Source organism: Oncorhynchus nerka, linkage group LG4 (assembly GCF_034236695.1).
Source record: "Oncorhynchus nerka isolate Pitt River linkage group LG4, Oner_Uvic_2.0, whole genome shotgun sequence".
NCBI lineage: Eukaryota > Metazoa > Chordata > Actinopteri > Salmoniformes > Salmonidae > Oncorhynchus > Oncorhynchus nerka.
The window spans coordinates 69,353,428-69,374,555 of NC_088399.1; the positions used below are offsets into that span (position 1 = coordinate 69,353,428).

Genomic DNA, 21,128 nt, shown 5'->3' on the forward strand with positions numbered 1-21,128 from the left:
TCCCATCTCCACAAAGGAAGTCTGTAGCTCTGTCGGAGTGACCATCGGGTTCTTGGTCACCTCCCTGACCAAGGGCCTTCTCCCCCGATTGCTCAATTTGGCCGGGCGACCAGCTCTAGGAAGAGTCTTGGTGTTTCCAAACTTCTTCAATTTAAGAATGATGGAGACCACTGTGTTCTTGGGGACCTTCAATGCTGCAGAAATGTGTTGGTGCCCTTCTCCAGATCTGTGCCTCGACACAATCCTGTCTCGGAGTTCTAAGGACAATTCCTTCAACCTCATGGCTTGGTTGTTGCTCTTACATGCACTTATATATTATGCACCTTATATAGACAGGTGTGTGCCTTTTCAAATCGTATCCAATCTATTGAATTTATCACAGGTGGACTCCAATCAAATTGTAGAAACAGCTCAAGGATTATCAGTGGAAACATGATGCAGCTGACCTCAATTTCGAGTCTCAGAGCAAAGGGTCAGAATTCTTATATAAATAAATAAGGTATTTTTTAAATAAACTTTTAAAAATATATATATATATATTTTTAAATTTGAACAAATTTCTAACAAATAGTTTTCGCATCGTCATTATGGGGTATTATGTGTAGATTGATGAGGATTTGTTTTTATTTAATCAATTTTAGAATAAGGCTATAACAAAATGTGGGAAAAGTCAAAGGGTCTGTATACCTTCCGAACGCACTGTATGTGCATATTGATTTGCTATTGGGTTTTGTCACATTTGTTTTGTACAATTTAACAATCTGATGAGACGGACTGTTGTTAATGTTCATGTAATTCAGCTCGTTGCTGGCTCGTGTCACATCTAACAACCCATAGCCTTGCGCCGCGGAATCAGCACCAAGGACAGTTCCAACTGTTCCGCTCGCTCTCGAGCGCCCGCCCCTTAACGACTACATTCCATTGGGTTGCACACTGATCAGCAACCAATAGTAGAGGAGCTGGAATGAGCCCTCGTTGCTACTGGAGACGTTCCGGGGGATCTTCAAAGATCTTGTTTACAGAAAGCAGAGAGCCTCTAGTTCGGCGGTGTTGCATGCGAGGGGTCTGCACGGTCACGGTGAACACATAGGCTACTACACCGCTGGGATAACGGAATTCCTACCAGAGACAGTTTTTGTTCGATGTTACAGCTTTGAACTACTTATGCGATGTTGTTATAGTGACTGCAAATGACATTGCCGCATTTATTTTATTTAAAAAAATAATTTACCGCGGATAGTTTCGGTGAGGGCAGGTGTTGGGAATAAGGCGAGGTTTTTGAATTGTATCTCTTCTGAATCATTTTGTGGACGGCGTGGACCAAAGGCACGGGACGAGATGGATACGGAAAAGTACTTACCGGAGCTGATGGCGGAGAAGGACAAATTGGACCCCACGTTTCATCACTCTCTACGATTACTAGATCAAGGTAAGATAAGAAAACATCCCTATTTATTATGGGACGTTTCTACGGTATAGCTTGGAGCACTAACCTATAATGTTTGAATTATGTTGTTGGTTGGGTTATGTTGGTGCCACTTTGACATACTATTACACTTTAAAGACATGTTTAACGTTTTCATTAGGTGCTGTCCCAAATGGACCATGATACAGACCAGCTCCGCACACAGGCTATTTAATGTATTCCAGAACCAGCACATTTGATTCTACTAAGGGCTTGTTGATTAGTTGAACATATGAATAACTGTCTGGAATACATCCGATACGTTGAATGATACAGACAGCGACTACGCTGTACAATGCCATGCATTTCTGTTAGCCTGTACATAAATAAACGTTCAATCATAATTGTAAAACACCACTCTTTTTACACAATGTAGGCCTACAGTATTTGGTAATAATACACGTCTCTATGTTTGCATACGACTACTATGATGAACTGATAACGATGTAGGAGCTTCTCCAAGTAGCTCAGTCATCCAGCACTGAGACATGTGTAAATGATGATGTTAACAGTGGAATCAACACATTCTCATTATACGTTGGATTTGTTTTCCCCTTTGAAGAACTTGACTTGATTCTAATGCAATTGAGCAGATGGAAGCGCGTGTTCCACAGCGATTTGAATGGAAGACTGTTTAATTCATCCATTGCCGAGACGTCTGCGCGCCGAGCATACCGTTTGCTTTGAAGCTGTCAGAATTTTGCAAATACTTCCAGATGCACTCCCTTGGATCCATTCTGGCGGTAAGAGCACTGGAATAGCATCCTAATACATCCTTGAAATAGCACTCGTAAATGAGCTTAGTCTCTAGTGCTGTCTGCCTGGATTTCAGGAAATAAAATCATATTTGCAAAATGGCCATACCTCGCTAAGCTTTGAAAGAAAACGTATCAAATCAAATCAAATGTATTTATATAGCCCTTCGTACATCAGCTGATATCTCATAGTGCTGTACAGAAAGCCAGCCTAAAACCCCAAACGGCAAGCAATGCCGGTGTAGAAGCATGGTGGCTAGGAAAAACTCCCTAGAAAGGCCAAAACCTAGGAAGAAACCTAGAGAGGAACCAGGCTATGAGGGGTGGCCAGTCCTCTTCTGGCTGTGCCTGGTGGAGATTATAACAGAACATGGCCAAGATGTTCAAATGTTGATAAATGACCAGTATGGTAAAATAATAATAATCACAGGCAGAACAGTTGAAACTGGAGCAGCAGAACGGCCAGGTGGACTGGGGACAGCAAGGAGTCTTCATGCCAGGTAGTCCTGAGGCATGGTCCTAGGGCTCAGGTCCTCCGAGAGAGAGAAAGAAAGAGAGAAAGAGAGAATTAGAGAGAGCATACTTAAATTCACCCAGGACACCGGATAAGACAGGAGAAGTACTCCAGATATAACAAACTGACCCTAGCCCCCTGACACATAAACTACTGCAGCATAAATACTGGAGGCTGAGACAGGAGGGGTCAGGAGACACTGTGGCCCCATCCGATGATAGCCAAACAGGAAGGATATAACCCCAACCACTTTGCCAAAGCACAGCCCCCACACCACTAGAGAGATATCTTCAACCACCAACTTACCATCCCGAGACAAGGCCGAGTATAGCCCACAAAGATCTCCGCCACGGGACAACCCAAGGGGTGGCGCCAACCCAGACAGGAAGATCACATCAGTGTCTCAACCCACTCAAGTGACGCACCCCTCCTAGTGACGGCATGAAAGAGCACCAGTAACCCAGTGACTCAGCCCCTGTAATAGGGTTAGAGGCAGAGAATCACAGTGGAAAGAGGGGAACCGGCCAGGCAGAGACAGCAAGGGCGGTTCGTTGCTCCAGAGCCTTTCCGTTCACCTTCACACTCCTGGGCCAGACTACACTCAATCATATGACCCACTGAAGAGATGAGTCTTCAGTAAAGACTTAAAGGTTGAGACCGAGTTTGCGTCTCTCACATGGGTAGGCAGACCATTCCATAAAAATGGAGCTCTATAGGAGAAAGCCCTGCCTCCAGCTGTTTGCTTAGAAATTCTAGGGACAATTAGGAGGCCTGCGTCTTGTGACCGTAGCGTACGTGTCGGTATGTACGGCAGGACCAAATCAGAGAGATAGGTAGGAGTAAACCCATGTAATGCTTTGTAGGTTAGCAGTAAAACCTTGAAATCAGCCCTTGCTTTGACAGGAAGCCAGTGTAGAGAGGCTAGCACTGGAGTAATATGATCACATTTTTTGGTTCTAGTCAGGATTCTAGCAGCCGTATTTAGCACTAACTGAAGTTTATTTAGTGCTTTATCCGTGTAGCCGGAAAGTAGAGTATTGCAGTAGTCTAACCTAGAAGTAACAAAAGCATGGATTCATTTTTCTGCATCATTTTTGCATTTTTGGACAGAAAGTTTCTGATTTTTGCAATGTTACGTAGATGGAAAAAAAGCTGTCCTTGAAACAGTCTTGATATGTTCGTCAAAAGAGAGATCAGGGTCCAAAGTAACTCCGAGGTCCTCCACAGTTTTATTTGAGACGACTGTACAACCATTAAGATTCACTGTCAGATTCAACAGAAGATCTCTTTATTTCTCGGGACCTTTTGTCCGAGTTTAAAAGTAGAACGTTTGCAGCCATCCACTTCCTTATGTCTGAAACACAGGCTGAAACACAAAGAAAACTTATGATTTGTAATCTAGGCTACTGGCCACCTAATTGTAATGACTGTGTTGTCTTTATTACATGTATTCAGCTACTGATGTAACATGTACATCCACAGTTGTTGAACTGTACCTGTACGTGACACACAAGAGAGAAATACATAGACTACTGGATATAATATTCCTATAGAGTAGTATTCAGCTGTGTACCATGCTCCATGAAGAGTAACCGTCCCTGAGACCGTGATGACTTGCGTTGACTCCCTGAGCGAATGCCTAGGCTTTAGCTCAGTGGGCTAACACGGTTGTGTGGCATTCCGGAGCCCACTCTGTACCCAGTCCCATTTTGTACCCGTTATGGATAGATTGTTCAGTTTTAAGAAAGTGAAATAGCCGAAAGCTAGAAGTATTGAGTTGGGCAATACTGGAAAGAATAGCTGAAAGCATTGAGTTAGGTTAATACCAGGACAGAAGGGCCTTTATGAATGTGTTTCTGTCAGCTCTCTCACGTAGAGCTGAATCACGGAGATAAGAGCGTATTTTACTCAGCACTTTCTCCTTATCAGCTGGTTTCAATTCATAAAATGTGTTTGGCCTTTTTCTCCAGCACAGATTTCCTAGCTCGCCATGAGAGGTAAATGTGATTTGAAGGAAATATACATTTGGTTTACCGTAGCACCTGTTTCTTCGACAGAGTGTCGCTGAGGGTTCACATAAATCGTAGAAATGAACGAGCCAATGCTTTCAATGGAGTTGGAGGAGTACGATTCTTTAATATTTCACAAGCATTTCCACTGCAATATATCAACTCTTGGAGTTGATATCATTTTAACAGATTCATTTAAGATTTACTTAAACTTGTGGTGTGCTAGGGCCATGTCCCAAATGCCACCCTATCCCCTACAGTACATTTGTTTTGAACTATTATAGTGCAATGTATAGGTCAAAAGTAGTGCACTATATAGAGAATAAGGTGTCGCATTTCATCAACCAAACAAGGCTCAGAGCTGCCATGAGTCGGTCAGTAGGAGCCAGTAACTGTCCTTAACAGTCAGTAACAGTCAGTAACAGTTTGCCACAAACTCCAAAATGTAAATACTGTTATCTCCCTCTTACGAAACAGATGGCACATGATGCAATTGAACAGAGCGCTACTTTAAACACTTCTCTAATATAACACTTCTTCTGGCATCTTCCCCACCAGCTCCCGACTTGATTATGTAATTGGCAGGGGACATGAGCAGATCTACTGAGAGTAAGCACACACAGAGACAGACAGTGAGTGGCCGCATACTAGATAACTCAATGTCTGGAGAGATACACTTACTAGGGAAAATGGGGGGGGGGCTGTATTTGAAGATGGGAGTTTAGATACCTGTACCATACTGTAGGTATACTGTAGGGCGGCAAGTAGCCTAGCGGTTAGAGAGTTGGGCCAGGTTAGAATATCCGAGCCCTCAAGGTGAAAAATCTGATGATGTGTCCTCGAGCAAGGCACTTAACCCTACTTTGCTGTAGGGTCGCCGTACTACTCTGGCTGACCCTGTAAAACAACACCTTTCACTGCACCTATCCGGTGTGTGTTACACTAGTTTTAATTTAAAAAACGAAATAATGAGATCTAATAGATAAGCACCTCTGCTGGAAAACAATTCATAAAATACTTATACAGCCACAGCTCCAGCGAGGCCTTGTTTAGTATTGACTTCACTGCTGACATGAGTTGATGTAAATATCTTGTCTTGTATCTAATTAGATACATTGACGTGTTGATTTAACTACAACAAGAAAATAATTTAAAGGAATTCCAAAGGACTGCTTTCGGCTGTGATAACCTCACATACAATACAACATTGTTGAAAAGATTGTGTTTAGCTCAGAGTGCTTTCTTGTTTTAAACTATAGAAACAGCATCCAATATTTTAAGGTAAAAAAAAAAAAATAAAAAACCTGCTATATCCACTTCAATGCAGATATACAGTTCTACCCGCTATAACTTGTTTTGTTACATGTCAAACATGCTGCTCACTCCAAGTATTTCAGGGCCTTCTGCCCATCTCTGTGGAGCCAACCCTGGTTCTGCACATGAACAGAACAGCTCTTCCACTAGTTCTATATGATACCTTATCTTATAATTGTCTGTTCCGCTGTAGGAGCCCAGCACAGTGTTTGTATTACATTAAAGAGCTCCGCTTGGTAGAACAGATTAGGCCACAATGGAACGAACCCAGAGTAAAATGATCCTAGCACTTCTGAACAATGATATGAGCAGGTGTGTGGTGGAGTCCATTACAGAACTTCTTTCAGAAGATCTCCTGTAGCAGTAGGTTCATACATACAGTATACAGGGTTCCAAAAGGGTCCTGCGGCTGTCTACATAGGGGAACCCTTTTTGGTTCCATGTAGAACCCTTTTTGGTTCCAGGTAGAACTCTTTTGGATTCCATGTAGAACCCTCTGTGGAAGAGTTCTAAATGGAACCCTTCTACACCTACACCTTCTACACCTGCATTGCTTGCTGTTTGGGGTGTTAGGCTGGGTTTCTGTACAGCACTTTGAGATATCAGCTGATGTACGAAGGGCTATATAAATACATTTGATTTGATTTGAACCCAAAACGGTTCTACCTAGAACCAAAAGGGTTCTAAATGTTAACAAAAGGGGTTCTTCAAAGTGTTCTCCTATGGGGACAGCCATTAGAACCCTTTTTGGTTCTATATAGCACCTTTTCTTCTAGGAATGTATCCCTCTAGCATCAGCAGAAAGAGAAGCTATTCAGCATAGCATTAGATGGTCTTAGATTGGCCCCAAAATGCACTGTGTCTGTGTGCACTGCAGACTAGTACAGTAAAGCACCCACCCTATTCCCTGTATACAGTAGTGCACTCCTTTTGACCAATGGTGCTATTTTGGACGCATCATAGGAACGCACACCCAACAGTGAGCAGAAATAGGCCTTGGCAGAGCATCAAAGCCTGGGATACTGTTGTGTTGCTCGGGAAACGGTGGTTGATAGTGATAAACATCGGTGGCAGGCCAGCACGCTGAGCTAGTCGCCTACACACGGAGACAGATACAGAACAGAAGGGGGTCCACTTACTCTGGGATCTGACCTACAGATATACTGTTATGCTTTTGAACTCACAGGTGAAGTGAGAGAGAGAGAGAGAGAGAGAGAGAGAGAGAGAGAGAGAGAGAGAGACCCAGCAACCGCTTTAAATTCAGCCTAGTAGTGCAGGGTTGCAGTGTGTAAGGTGTTGAGTGGTGCTGTGTGTGTGTGTGCTGTGGCTCAGAGGTCTTTGGTGTTTGCTGAGTGCTGTCCCAGAAGACTCTACAGGAGGGTGAGATGTAGGCCTAACACAGACTGAGACAGCCACGCTTGGTGATAAAACCTAATGGCACGTCATTTATAGGACTTATTCGTTTACACGGCGGCATTGATCTCATTGTTAATGTGTGACGCATGGAACACCCGTTATGTCACTGGTAATGAGGTGGTGATGCAGTGTTTCAACACTGCGTCCCTAATGGCACCTTATTCCCTACGTCCCTAATGACACTGTATTCCCTACATAGTGCACTAATTCTATCCAGAGTCCTATGGGCCCTAGTAGAAAGTAGTGTACTATATAAAGAGTAGGGTGCCATTTAGGATGTGTTCTGACAAATCCAGGTTCGCTAGTTTGTGGATAAAATGCAGAAGCAAACAAATGAATGTTGTCACGGATACCTCCGGAAATTTCATTACGCACACCTGGGCCCCTATTCCCAGTGATTAGTAATTGTATAAGTGTGTCCTTGGTTTCCATTGTCCTGTCGATTATTGTTACTATGTCCGTTGGTCGTGTGAGTACCTGTGCTGTGTGTTTTGGGCTTTCGTGCCCTTGTGGATTGCGCAGATGATTACGGGTCTCGTCCTGTGTGTTAATCATTATGCGCGTGTGTGTTTATTCGAGGTTCTCCTCGCTCTTTTGTTTGGGTTTCAACTCTGTGTTTTTGTTATGTGTTTGTTTGGTCTTCGTCCCCGTTGCCTTTAAACACACGCCGTCATTTGGGTGAAGTAAAAACCCATATTACGCATTCCTGAGTCTGTCTCCCGATCCTTCATGCCAACGTGACTATTGTCTAGATACCATTTGATATTATATAATGTAATATTCCATCATAAGGATAAACAACCCAGTTATCACTGTAGAGGAATCAGTTATGTCACTGAGATGAGATGAGAAGCAAATTAAAGCAATAGTCTGGCTTACTTGGTGGGAAACATGATTGCTGTTGTAGTCAGAAAAATGAATTCACTCTTTCTTTCTCAATTGTATTCATATAATTATGTGGGGTAAGTTGAGCCATTTTGTACATTCAGCATCACTTCAGCATAAACCCCAATATTATTTATATCAAAGATACAGTAGGTACATTTATTTCAGGGTGTTGTGTATCCCTGGAAATATTCAGAATTCATGTAAACATTACAGTATTGAAAACCTCGCTTGTCCTAAAAAAAGTGGTCTCTTCGCACAATTTACTGGGGTATGTTGAGCTATGGGACAGGGTAAGTTACAGGCTGTATCAAAACCGTCCGTGATTGGGAGTCCCGTACTGTGGCGCTGTAACGGTTGTCTTGGGGAGAAAGAGAGGAGGACCAAAGCGCAGCTAGTGTTCATCTTTTTAATAAGAAACTGAACACTTCAAAAATACAAAACAACAAAGTGACAACCGAAACAGTTCTATCTGGTGCAGACATACAAAGACTGAAAACAGGAAAACAGGCTACCTAAATATGGTTCTCAATCAGGGACAACGATAGACAGCTGCCTCTGATTGAGAACCATATCAGGCCAGACACAGAAATAGAAAATATAGAAAAACTAACATAGACTACCCACCCTATATCACACCCTGACCATACTAAATAAAGACAAAACAAAGGAAATAAAGGTCAGAATGTGACAGGCGCACAGTATGGGTTAGGGTTTGGCCAGGGTAGGCCATCATTGTAAATACGAACTTGTTCTTAACTGACTTGCCTAGTTTAATAAAGGTTAAACAAAATAAAATAGAAGTTATGCCGCCTTCACCATTCTGTACTGAATGAAATATTACCACAACCTTTTTAAATCCATTTCTATCTTTATTTCCCAAACTTATTTCAACACAATCAATCACTTTTAGTTTTTTAATCATTTTAAATCAAATCAAATCAATGTTTTTATTTGTCACATATACATGGTTAGCAGATGTTAATGCGAGTGTAGCGAAATGCTTGTGCTTCTAGTTCCGATAATGCAGTAATAACCAAAGAGTAATCTAACTAACAATTCCAAAACTACTACCTTATACCTTATTACTCTCTCCAGAAATAAGTCTCTCACTGTTGCCGCCTGCTACCGACCCCCCTCAGCTCCCAGCTGTGCCTGGACACCATTTGTGAATTGATCGCCCCCCATCTAGCTTCAGAGTTTGTTCTGTTAGGTGACCTAAACTGGGATATGCTTAACACCCCGGCAGTCCTACAATCTAAGCTAGATGCCCTCAATCTCACACAAATCATCAAGGAACCCACCAGGTACAACCCTAACTCTGTAAACAAGGGCACCCTCATAGACGTCATCCTGACCAACTGGCCCTCCAAATACACCTCCGCTGTCTTCAACCAGGATCTCAGCGATCATTGCCTCATTGCCTGTATCCGCTACGGAGCTGCAGTCAAACGACCACCCCTCATCACTGTCAAACGCTCCCTAAAACACTTCTGTGAGCAGGCCTTCCTAATCGACCTGGCCCGGGTATCCTGGAAGGACATTGACCTCATCCCGTCAGTTGAGGATGCCTGGTCATTCTTTAAAAGTAACTTCCTCTCCATTTTAGATAAGCATGCGTTCAAAAAGTGCAGAACCAAGAACAGATACAGCCCTTGGTTCACTCCAGACCTGACTGCCCTCGACCAGCACAAAAACATCCTGTGGCGGACTGCAATAGCATCGAATAGTCCCCGTGATATGCAACTGTTCAGGGAAGTCAGGAACCAATACACGCAGTCAGTCAGGAAAGCTAAGGCCAGCTTCTTCAGGCAGAAGTTTGCATCCTGTAGCTCCAACTCCAAAAAGTTCTGGGACACTGTGAAGTCCATGGAGAACAAGAGCACCTCCTCCCAGCTGCCCACTGCACTGAGGTTAGGTAACACGGTCACCACCGATAAATCCATGATTATCGTAAACTTCAATAAGCATTTCTCAACGGCTGGCCATGCCTTCCGCCTGGCTACTCCAACCTCGGCCAACAGCCAGCTCCGCCCCCCCCCCGCAGCTCCTCGCCCAAGCCTCTCCAGGTTCTCCTTTACCCAAAACCAGATAGCAGATGTTCTGAAAGAGCTCCAAAACCTGGACCCGTACAAATCAGCTGGGCTTGACAATCTGGACCCTCTATTTCTGAAACTATCCGCCGCCATTGTCGCAACCCCTATTACCAGCCTGTTCAACCTCTCTTTCATATCGTCCGAGATCCCCAAGGATTGGAAAGCTGCCGCAGTCATCCCCCTCTTCAAAGGGGGAGACACCCTGGACCCAAACTGTTACAGACCTATATCCATCCTGCCCTGCCTATCTAAGGTCTTCGAAAGCCAAGTCAACAAACAGGTCACTGACCATCTCGAATCCCACCGTACCTTCTCCGCTGTGCAATCTGGTTTCCGAGCCGGTCACGGGTGCACCTCAGCCACACTCAAGGTACTAAACGATATCATAACCGCCATCGATAAAAGACAGTACTGTGCAGCCGTCTTCATCGACCTTGCCAAGGCCTTCGACTCTGTCAATCACCATATTCTTATCGGCAGACTCAGTAGCCTCGGTTTTTCGGATGACTGCCTTGCCTGGTTCACCAATTACTTTGCAGACAGAGTTCAGTGTGTCAAATCGGAGGGCATGCTGTCTGGTCCTCTGGCAGTCTCTATGGGGGTGCCACAGGGTTCAATTCTCGGGCAACTCTTTTCTCTGTATATATCAATGATGTTGCTCTTGCTGCGGGCGATTCCCTGATCCACCTCTACGCAGACGACACCATTCTATATACTTTCGGCCCGTCATTGGACACTGTGCTATCTAACCTCCAAACGAGCTTCAATGCCATACAACACTCCTTCCGTGGCCTCCAACTGCTCTTAAACGCTAGTAAAACCAAATGCATGCTTTTCAACCGATCGCTGCCTGCACCCGCATGCCCGACTAGCATCACCACCCTGGATGGTTCCGACCTTGAATATGTGGACATGAATATGTGGATAAGTACCTAGGTGTCTGGCTAGACTGCAAACTCTCCTTCCAGACTCATATCAAACATCTCCAATCGAAAATCAAATCAAGAGTCGGCTTTCTATTCCGTAACAAAGCCTCCTTCACTCACGCCGCCAAGCTTACCCTAGTAAAACTGACTATCCTACCGATCCTCGACTTCGGCGATGTCATCTACAAAATGCCTTCCAACACTCTACTCAGCAAACTGGATGCAGTTTATCACAGTGCCATCCGTTTTGTCACTAAAGCACCTTATACCACCCACCACTGCGACTTACTTGTATGCTCTAGTCGGCTGGCCCTCGCTACATATTCGTCGCCAGACCCACTGGCTCCAGGTCATCTACAAGTCCATGCTAGGTAAAGCTCCGCCTTATCTCAGTTCACTGGTCACGATGGCAACACCCATCCGTAGCACGCGCTCCAGCAGGTGTATCTCACTGATCATCCCTAAAGCCAACACCTCATTCGGCCGCCTTTCGTTCCAGTACTCTGCTGCCTGTGACTGGAACGAATTGCAAAAATCGCTGAAGTTGGAGACTTTTATCTCCCTCACCAACTTCAAACATCAGCTATCTGAGCAGCTAACCAATCGCTGCAGCTGTACATAGTCTATTGGTAAATAGCCCACCCATTTTCACCTACCTCATCCCCACACTGTTTTTATTTATATACTCTTCTGCTCTTTTGCACACCAATATCTCTACCTGTACATGACCATCTGATCATTTATCACTCCAGTGTTAATCTGCAAAATTGTAATTATTCGCCTACCTCATGCCTTTTGCACACATTGTATATAGACTCCCCCCCCCCTTTTTTTCTTTCTCTACTGTGTTATTGACTTGTTAATTGTTTACTCCATGTGTAATTCTGTGTTGTCTGTTCACACTGCTATGCTTTATCTTGGCCAGGTCGCAGTTGCAAATGAGAACTTGTTCTCAACTAGCCTACCTGGTTAAATAAAGATAAAAAAATATTAAAAAAATACACACAAGTGTAAAGGGATAAAGAATATGTACATTAAGATATATGAATGAGTGATGGTACAGAACGGCATAGGCAAGATGCAGTAGATGGTATCGAGTACAGTATATACACATGAGATGAGTATGTAAACAAAGTGGCATAGTTTAAAGTGGCTAGTGATACATGTATTACATAAAGATGCAGTAGATGATATAGAGTACAGTATATACGTAGACATATGAGATGAATAATGTAGGGTATGTAAACATTATATTAAGTAGCATTGTTTAAAGTGGCTAGTGATATATTTTACATCAATTCCCATTATTAAAGTGGCTTGAGTTGAGTCAGTGTGTTGGCAGCAGCCACTCAATGTTAGTGGTGGCTGTTTAACAGTCTGATGGCCTTGAGATAGAAGCTGTTTTTCAGTCTCTCGGTCCCAGCTTTGATGCACCTGTACTGACCTCGCCTTCTGGATGATAGCGGGGTGAACAGGCAGTGGCTCGGGTGGTTGTTGTCCTTGATGATCTTTATGGCCTTCCTGTGACATCGGGTGGTTTAGGTGTCCTGGAGGGCAGGTAGTTTGCCCCCGGTGATGCGTTGTGCAGACCTCACTACCCTCTGGAGAGCCTTATGGTTGTGGGCGGAGCAGTTGCCGTACCAGGCGGTGATACAGCCCGACAGGATGCTCTCGATTGTGCATCTGTAGAAGTTTGTGAGTGCTTTTGGTGACAAGCCGAATTTCTTCAGCCTCCTGAGGTTGAAGAGGCGCTGCTGCGCCTTCTTCACGATGCTGTCTGTGTGGGTGGACCAATTCAGTTTGTCTGTGATGTGTACGCCGAGGAACTTAAAACTTACTACCCTCTCCACTACTGTTCCATCGATGTGGATAGGGGGGTGTTCCCTCTACTGTTTCCTGAAGTCCACAATCATCTCCTTAGTTTTGTTGACGTTGAGTGTGAGGTTATTTTCCTGACACCACACTCCGAGGGCCCTCACCTCCTCCCTGTAGGCCGTCTCGTCATTGTTGGTAATCAAGCCTACCACTGTTGTGTCGTCCGCAAACTTGATGATTGAGTTGGAGGTGTGCGTGGCCACGCAGTCGTGGGTGAACAGGGAGTACAGGAGAGGGCTCAGAACGCACCCTTGTGGGGCCCCAGTGTTGAGGATCAGCGGGGTGAAGATGTTGTTACCTACCCTCACCACCTGGGGTGGCCCGTCAGGAAGTCCAGTACCCAGTTGCACAGGGCGGGGTCGAGACCCAGGGTCTCGAGTTTGATGACGAGCTTGGAGGGCACTATGGTGTTAAATGCTGAGCTGTAGTCGGTGAACAGCATTCTCACATAGGTATTCCTCTTGCCCAGATGGGTTAGGGCAGTGTGCAGTGTGGTTGAGATTGCATCGTCTGTGGACCTATTTGGGCGGTAAGCAAATTGGAGTGGGTCTAGGGTGTCAGGTAGGGTGGAGGTGATATGGTCCTTGACTAGTCTCTCAAAGCACTTCATGATGACGGAAGTGAGTGCTACGGGGCGGTAGTCGTTTAGCTCAGTTACCTTAGCTTTCTTGGGAACAGGAACAATGGTGGCCCAATCATCTTTTAGCACAGGCTTAACCACTAAAAAACACTTTGTACTTCTGAAAATACTTTTAATGTAGGCCAGGCCGTATTGTCACCTCATTCATATCCCAGTGACAATGCCTTGCATCATGTCTGGGAAGAAAATAATTACATTTTCTCAACTTACCCCATGCCAAACCTTTTGACTGTATTAGCCCACACAGCTACAAGGATTCACTTTCATGCTAGGTTTAACACCTCATATTGTAGCTTATATAAACCCCAACTGATGAATAGAACTTAACTTAATCTTAACAAATAATGACTTTGTTTAGATGCAGTATAACATTCATGAAACCAATAGATTCATTTGACTTGATTGAAAATCCGTTTTTTGGACCTAACTTCCTTACCACTTTTTCCATTTAGTTTCTTCCTTCACAGACTCCATGAAATGGTGACCTTCCCTAAATATTTGGTCACATGATTACTTTTTGTGTATTGTTTCCTAGAGGCAAGGGTGGCTCAACTTATTTATTTCCCAACATCCACATCATCCGGGTTATTTCCGTTATGATTCGCAATTTCATTGCATTTGCCTTTCATTAAAACCCAATGGCTTGGAAAAGGTGCTTAGCATTTCATTTTTTAGCTAAAATGAGTAGGAAGTGTTTAAAGCTTTCGTTTTTCGTTGTCAGCAGTGACACAGAGGAAGCACCTCTCTGCATCTCATCACTGCGCTCAATGGAAGATTAACTAAGATTAATTCAATCAATTAATTAGCTGGCTTCAGAGTCAAAATAAACAGTCAAAACAAAACTCATTTTAATAAAGAGAAACCTAATATCTTCCTGTTAGCAAATCAGGCCCAGGCGTGGCACGCTGATATGGGTCATGATAGCCGGCCTACCAGGACACCCTTGGACAAAACCACATGGACAATACAAAGCATGATAGTTTAAAATATGATCAATTGTTATAACATTTAAAAAATAATACTTTACCATGTTCCTGATTGGCCCCCCTAGCTGCTATCCACAAGTGCTCTATAGCCTCTCATTGCGGTCTTAAATGATGTACTGGTGCTTATTTAGAGAGGGCAGTAGAAGTCAGAGAACCCCAGATCTGTAATGAGATAATTTAACACTAGAACCGCTTGGACAGTCAGCCTATGAGTACCTGCTAGACAACGTTGCCAGGCGTCTCCTTTAGCATGTGCAAACAACAACACAATTTCTTGATAAATAGTCCATAAAGAAATATAAAGGATTAATTGCATGAAGGAATATTAGTGGACATAATTCAATAAAAAAGAATAACAACAAAAGTTTAGATAGAGTAAAGGGTATTTGTTTTGTATAATTCTACAAAGTCCTAGATGAAACATAGGCCTATAGCCTATTTTCCTTCCCCTTACAATAAAAACATTACAGTGTAATCCATTTGATCAACTTGATTTATATAATCGATTAGTAATAGAGTTATAGTAATTAATAAATACATTTGGATGTAGAGCTTTCACCTCTTGATTTGTGAGTTAATTGACAAACGTCAGTATCACAGAAACTGCAGAATATGCCCTTTCTGATACTATATAGAAACCACAATATTTTAAGTCCACGTGACTCTGAAGATGGTCCTTTCCCTGCACCTGTAAATGACAAAATGCGCACATCTCTTCATTTACCATGTACAGGTGTAATGCTGTCAGTCATCAGATATTGTTCATTGGCTGTAGGCTACACATCTTATTATTCGTTTCGGTATAGTTTAGGTGTAGTTTCGATGAGCCGGCTACGCAGGCTGACTGGCATCGTTTGTTTCCTGCTCATTAACTTGGATAGAGTCAAGGATATGTTTTGCATTATTCTAAAGACCTACTGCAACAGCTAGCTTGTTTTCGTTTCCCTTTACAATACATTTGATTAGTAGTAGAGTCCTTTTGTCATTCATTCAGTGAGGAGAGAGAGACACATTAGCACCAACTTCCTACAGCACATTGTCTTGGCGGGTAAAGTTGGGAATAGGGGTGGGTGGGGGGAAGGCTCTGAATACTTTTCTGTTTGAGATGTTAAAAGTCGGACAAATGAGCAGTGTAAAATACGAAACATTTAGGAAAAGTCAGGGAACGAGCAGGACGTAGGTATTTCTTTGCCGATTTAAAAAAAAAATGTATGGTTCTAGTCTTAAGCCCAGCGTGTGGTCAGAGAGTGGTGAGGTCTTCAACTCAACCAGCAGCACCAGCTACCAGCACAGACCTCCAACTGTAGGTCAGATTCAGAGCTGTACACGGCCTCCTGGCCCCAGCCCCTCTCCTTCCCCAACCGTTTTGGCCCCAGCCCCTCTCCTCCCCCAAGCCTTTTGGCCCCAGCTCTACTCACCACCAGTATGTTACTTTAACTCTTATATTAATCCAGAGCAAACTGTGTTCTCCCCCAGGCTTTCCCGCCGCAATTATATATCCATTAATCATATTCTTATTGGATGATAATGCACTGCTGTCTGCCCAAGACATCACTGTGGGATTACACTGGATTAGACTCGGAGCTAGAGAGAGACAGAGAGAGACAGAGAGAGACAGAGAGAGACAGAGAGACAGAGAGAGAGAGAGAGAGAGAGAGAGAGAGAGAGAGAGAGCTCTGGTATGTGGGCATTTGTTGACTGTAGCTTGGGGCAACTGAAAGAGTTAAGGGTTCACATCCCCTGGGGGAATGTTCTTTGTGAAGGATTGGACCAAAACGGCATTAGGGTGAAGGAGGAAAGAGAGGAGTGGAATGAAATTGGAATTGAAGTAGAAAAAAGAAAAGGAAAAGTGGTAATGGAAAAATAGCTAGATGTGAAAGTGACAAATAATAATAAAAAAGAAATATGATAGAGAAAGGCAGGTTAAGGTGTAGACCCCTGCTTTCACTCCGTACCCTCTGAATCTCCTAGAACCATTTTCTGTGTCTAAAAAACCTTTCATGGTGAGGTTAGTTTATGTGTTCAGATGAATAGCTGAATAGGCAGACACGTCTTGTGCATGCAGAGTCCCTCTGAGTGAAACGGCGTGGTTGTATAGCTGTGGGGAGAATGACAAGTGTAAATTGACCACTCGTTCAAAAGATGGGAATGCTGTAAATTAAATACTTATTCATATTTGTCACCAGCATCACATATCAAATTCTGCTTTTTTATCACTCATGTAAAAAACAGACAACTGTCTTCACACATCGAACAGTGTTTAATACAGTATGTCCCCAACCATGCTAGCTTGACAGGTTCAATAGATACCAGAATGAGGACGAGACCCAAAGAAAATGCTGTTGTATGTTTTTGCTCTCAGATTGACTGTGTAGCCCAATAGTATCAAGTTGTCTGACAAAAGTTCTGCACATCCAGCGTCACTCCTCCCTGTCTCTTCTCTGTACATCTACCTTTCTAGCAGTGATTAGCAGTGATTAGAATCCTGTCAGATTATTTGAACTGCCATTGGTCTCACCCATAGTCTGCCTCACTGAGTAGTTGTGGAGTGGTTGTGTCCTCGTTTTGAATAGGAACCTTTTCAGTGCCCTTACCTTGATCTCTCTCTTTCTCTGACAGCTTCCTTCTTCTCCCCTCCTTCCCTCTCATCTCTTCCCCCACTCTTTATATACAGTGCATTCGGAAAGTAGTCAGACCCCTTGACCTTTTACATATTTTGTTACTTTGCAGCCTTATTCTAAAATGATTTAAAAAATAATAATTAATCCCTCATCAATCTATACACAAGACCCCATAATGTAAACAGTTTTTTGATTTTTTTGAATATTTTTTTTTTTTTAAACACCTGAATTATATTCTCCCATTCTTCTCTGTAGATCCCCTCAAAGCTCTGTCAGGTTGGATGGGGAGCGTCGCTGCACAGCTATTATCTCTCCCATAGATGTTTGATCGGGTTCAAGTCCGGGCTCTGGCTGGGTCACTCAAGGACTTTCAGAGACTTGTCTCTTGATCCCACTCCTGCGTTGTCTTGTCTGTGTGCTTAGGGTCGTTTTCCTGCTGGGAGGTGAACCTTCACCCTAGTGTGAGATCCCGAGTGCTCTGGAGAATGTTTTCATCAAGGATCTCTCTGTACTTTGCTCCGTTCATTTTTCCCTCGATCCTGACTAGTCTCCCAGTCCCTGCCTCTGAAAAACATCCCCACAGCATAGTGCTGCCACCACCATGTTTCAGCGTAGGGATGGTGCCAGTTATCTTCCAGACATGACGCTTGGCATTCAGGAAAGAGTTCAATCTTGGTTTCAGAGAATCTTGTTTATTATGGTCTGAGAGTCCTTTAAGGGCCTTTTGGCAGACTCCAAGCGGGCTGTCATGGGCCTTTTACTGAGGAGTGGCTTCCGTCTGGCCACCCTACTGTAAAGGCCGGATTGGTGCATTTGTCTTTCTGGAAGGTTCTCCCATCTCCGCAGAGGAACTCTGGAGATCTGTCAGAGTGACCGTCGAGTTCTTGGTCACCTCCCTGACCAAGGCCCTTCTCCCTCGATTTTTCAGTTTGGCTGGGTGGCCAGCTCTAGGAAGAGTCTTTGTGGTTACAAACTTCTTCCATTTAGGAATGATAGAGGCCATTGTGTTTCTGGGGACCTTCAATGCTGCAGAAATGTTTTGGTGCCCTTCCCCAGATCTGTGCCTCAACACAATCCTGTCTCGGAGCTCTACGGACAATTCCTTCGAACCTCATGGCTTGGTTTTTGCTCTAACATGCACTGTCAACTGTGGGACCTTATATAGATAGGTGTGAGCCTTTCCAAATCATGTCCAATCAATTGAATTTACCACAGGTGGACACCAAGTTGTAGAAATATCTCATGGATGATCAATGGAAACAGGATGCAATTTCGAGTCTCATAGCAAAGGGTCTGAATACTTCTGTAAATATGGTATTTCTGTTTTTTATTTTTAATCCATTTGCGAAAATGTCAACCTGTTTTTGCTTTGTCATTATGGGGTATTGTGTGTAGATTGATGAGGATTTTTTCCTTTAATCCATTTGAGAATAGGGCTGTAACATAACAGAATGTTGAAAAGGGGAAGGGGTCTGAATCCTTTCCCAAAGCACTGTATCCCCTCTCTCTTTATTTACACTGTGCTGTGTCAGTTGGCACCTTCTGTTGAGAGGATTGGTTCAGGGTTAGCCTCCCCGCCTCCCCAGCTGATCCCATCCATTTTGTTGTAATCCAACTCAATTTAATTATGTTTATCGTTCCACCTCGCTGGAGCCCTGGACCGGCAGGCAGCGCAGCTCCGCTTCAGTCAGATAAGGAGCACCTTGCCGCGCCTCACTCGCTTCTTGTGCACCTTGTGTTGCTGGCACTATGTCAGTTCTGCGAGTGTCGCTCCATGACAGCAGGTGTCCCTATTGGCATCCTATTATAATACAGTACTTTAGACGAGAGCCCTGTGGGTCCTGGTCAAAAGTAGTGCACTTCATAGGGAATAGGGTGCCATTTGGGAAGCATGCTAATCCATCTAGACTCTTAGTAAATAAATAAAAACCTTCCCAAATAATCAGCCTGCTTTGCTCTATGATGTACCACTCAACATGTTTTTTCCTCTCAGTATGTGTGGTATCAGGTCAAGCCAAGCAGATCTAATACTGAGGATGTGAACCTATATCTTCTGTAGGGTGAGCTTCAACCAGCTGCAGCTCTGTAAGGTCATAGAGAAGAGGCCCGTATTTTATATAAAGCCAAAGTGTTCACACTGTGTACACAGTCTCCTTTATTACTTTGGTGGGCCTAATCCCCCAAAGAAGCTTGCAAAACAAACCTAAAACTAGTCATGTAAGCTGTGCATGCATTAACTGACTCAGAAAGAGATCATTCATGAAAGGCTCCAAGATAACTCAGATAGTTTTATTTTTCGAGTACAGCCGTTGTTCTCCAAAAGCATGAAACTTCTGATGAGATGAAATGCATTCCGACGCTTCCCATTAAGCAAAATCATGTTGAAAAGACATTGAAGTTAGGTTGATTTTAGGTTCTGAATGAAAGGTGAACAGTCTTTTCCATGCTTTTAAAGTCGGTATTTTCCGGACGTTGAAATCAGATTCATTGCGGTTCTGAATGAAAGTTGAATTGTCTATTCTGGACATTGAAAATATGCCTTTTCCAAACACTGAAATACAGTTAATTTGGGGTTTTAATGAAAGGTGAAAATATGTTATGTACAGAGTTGAACATACATATTTCTTGGTAATTGATTCTATTGCCAAATTTCAGCTGCACATACATTCTCAATTAAGTATATTTTATATCACAATAATAATTGCTTTATCTATTTAATATAAGAAAGAGGAGTCAACTGATGATTGCAATCTTTTTTTTATTGCTGCTAGAGTACAGGACAGTATTTTTATTCAGTACAGTAGAGTACTGTACGGTACAGTACAGAGTATTTTATTCAGTACAGTAGAGTACTGTACGGTACAGTACAGTACAGGACAGTATTTTTATTGCTGCTAGAGTACTGTACGGTACAGTACAGTACAGGACAGTATTTTTATTCAGTACAGTAGAGTACTGTACGGTACAGTACAGTACAGGACAGTATTTTTATTCAGTACAGTAGAGTGCAGTACGGTACAGTAGAGATTAATTCAGTAGAGTACAGTACAAATCTAAATCAAATCAAATCAAATTTTATTTGTCCTTTGCAACAAATAAAAAAGGTTTAGAACATACTGTGAAATGCTTACTTACAAGCCCTTAACCAACAATGCAGTTCAAGAAAAATAGTTAAGAAAATATTTACAAAAAATACAAAAAAGTAAGACAAAAAAAACAATAACGAGGCTATATACAGGGGGTGCTGGTACCAAGTCAATGTGCGGGTGGTACAGGTTAGTCGAGGTCATTTCTATATGTACAGTGCCAATCAAAAGTTTGGACACACCTACTAATTCAAATTTTTAAAATGTATTTATACCATTTACTACATTGTAGAATAATATGGAAGACATCATAACTATGAAATAACACATATGGAATCATGTAGTAACCAAAAAAGTGTTAAACAAATTCAAATATATTTAATACTTGAGAGTCTTCAAAGTAGCCACCCTTTGCCTTGGACAGCTTTGCACACTTACATTAGAGTATAGTACAATAGAGTATATTTTCTGTACTATACTCTAGTGTGCTGAAATATACTTTACTTTGCTCTACTGTGCTCTAATGTATTGTCCTGTACT

At 43.0% G+C, this 21,128-nt stretch overlaps 1 protein-coding gene across 2 annotated transcripts in view; it reads left to right on the forward strand.

The window, feature by feature from the left end:
- The first annotated feature begins 1,002 nt into the window (after nt 1–1,002).
- The window catches only part of LOC115128522 (KH domain-containing, RNA-binding, signal transduction-associated protein 3-like), a 157,729-nt gene continuing 137,603 nt past the window's right edge, over nt 1,003–21,128 (forward strand). For both annotated transcript variants that reach the window (XM_029658422.2, XM_029658423.2), the window contains exon 1: nt 1,003–1,429. In XM_029658422.2, coding sequence (XP_029514282.1) covers nt 1,339–1,429 — 91 coding nt within the window. In that variant the 5' untranslated portion in view covers nt 1,003–1,338. The remainder of the gene's footprint in view (nt 1,430–21,128) is intronic.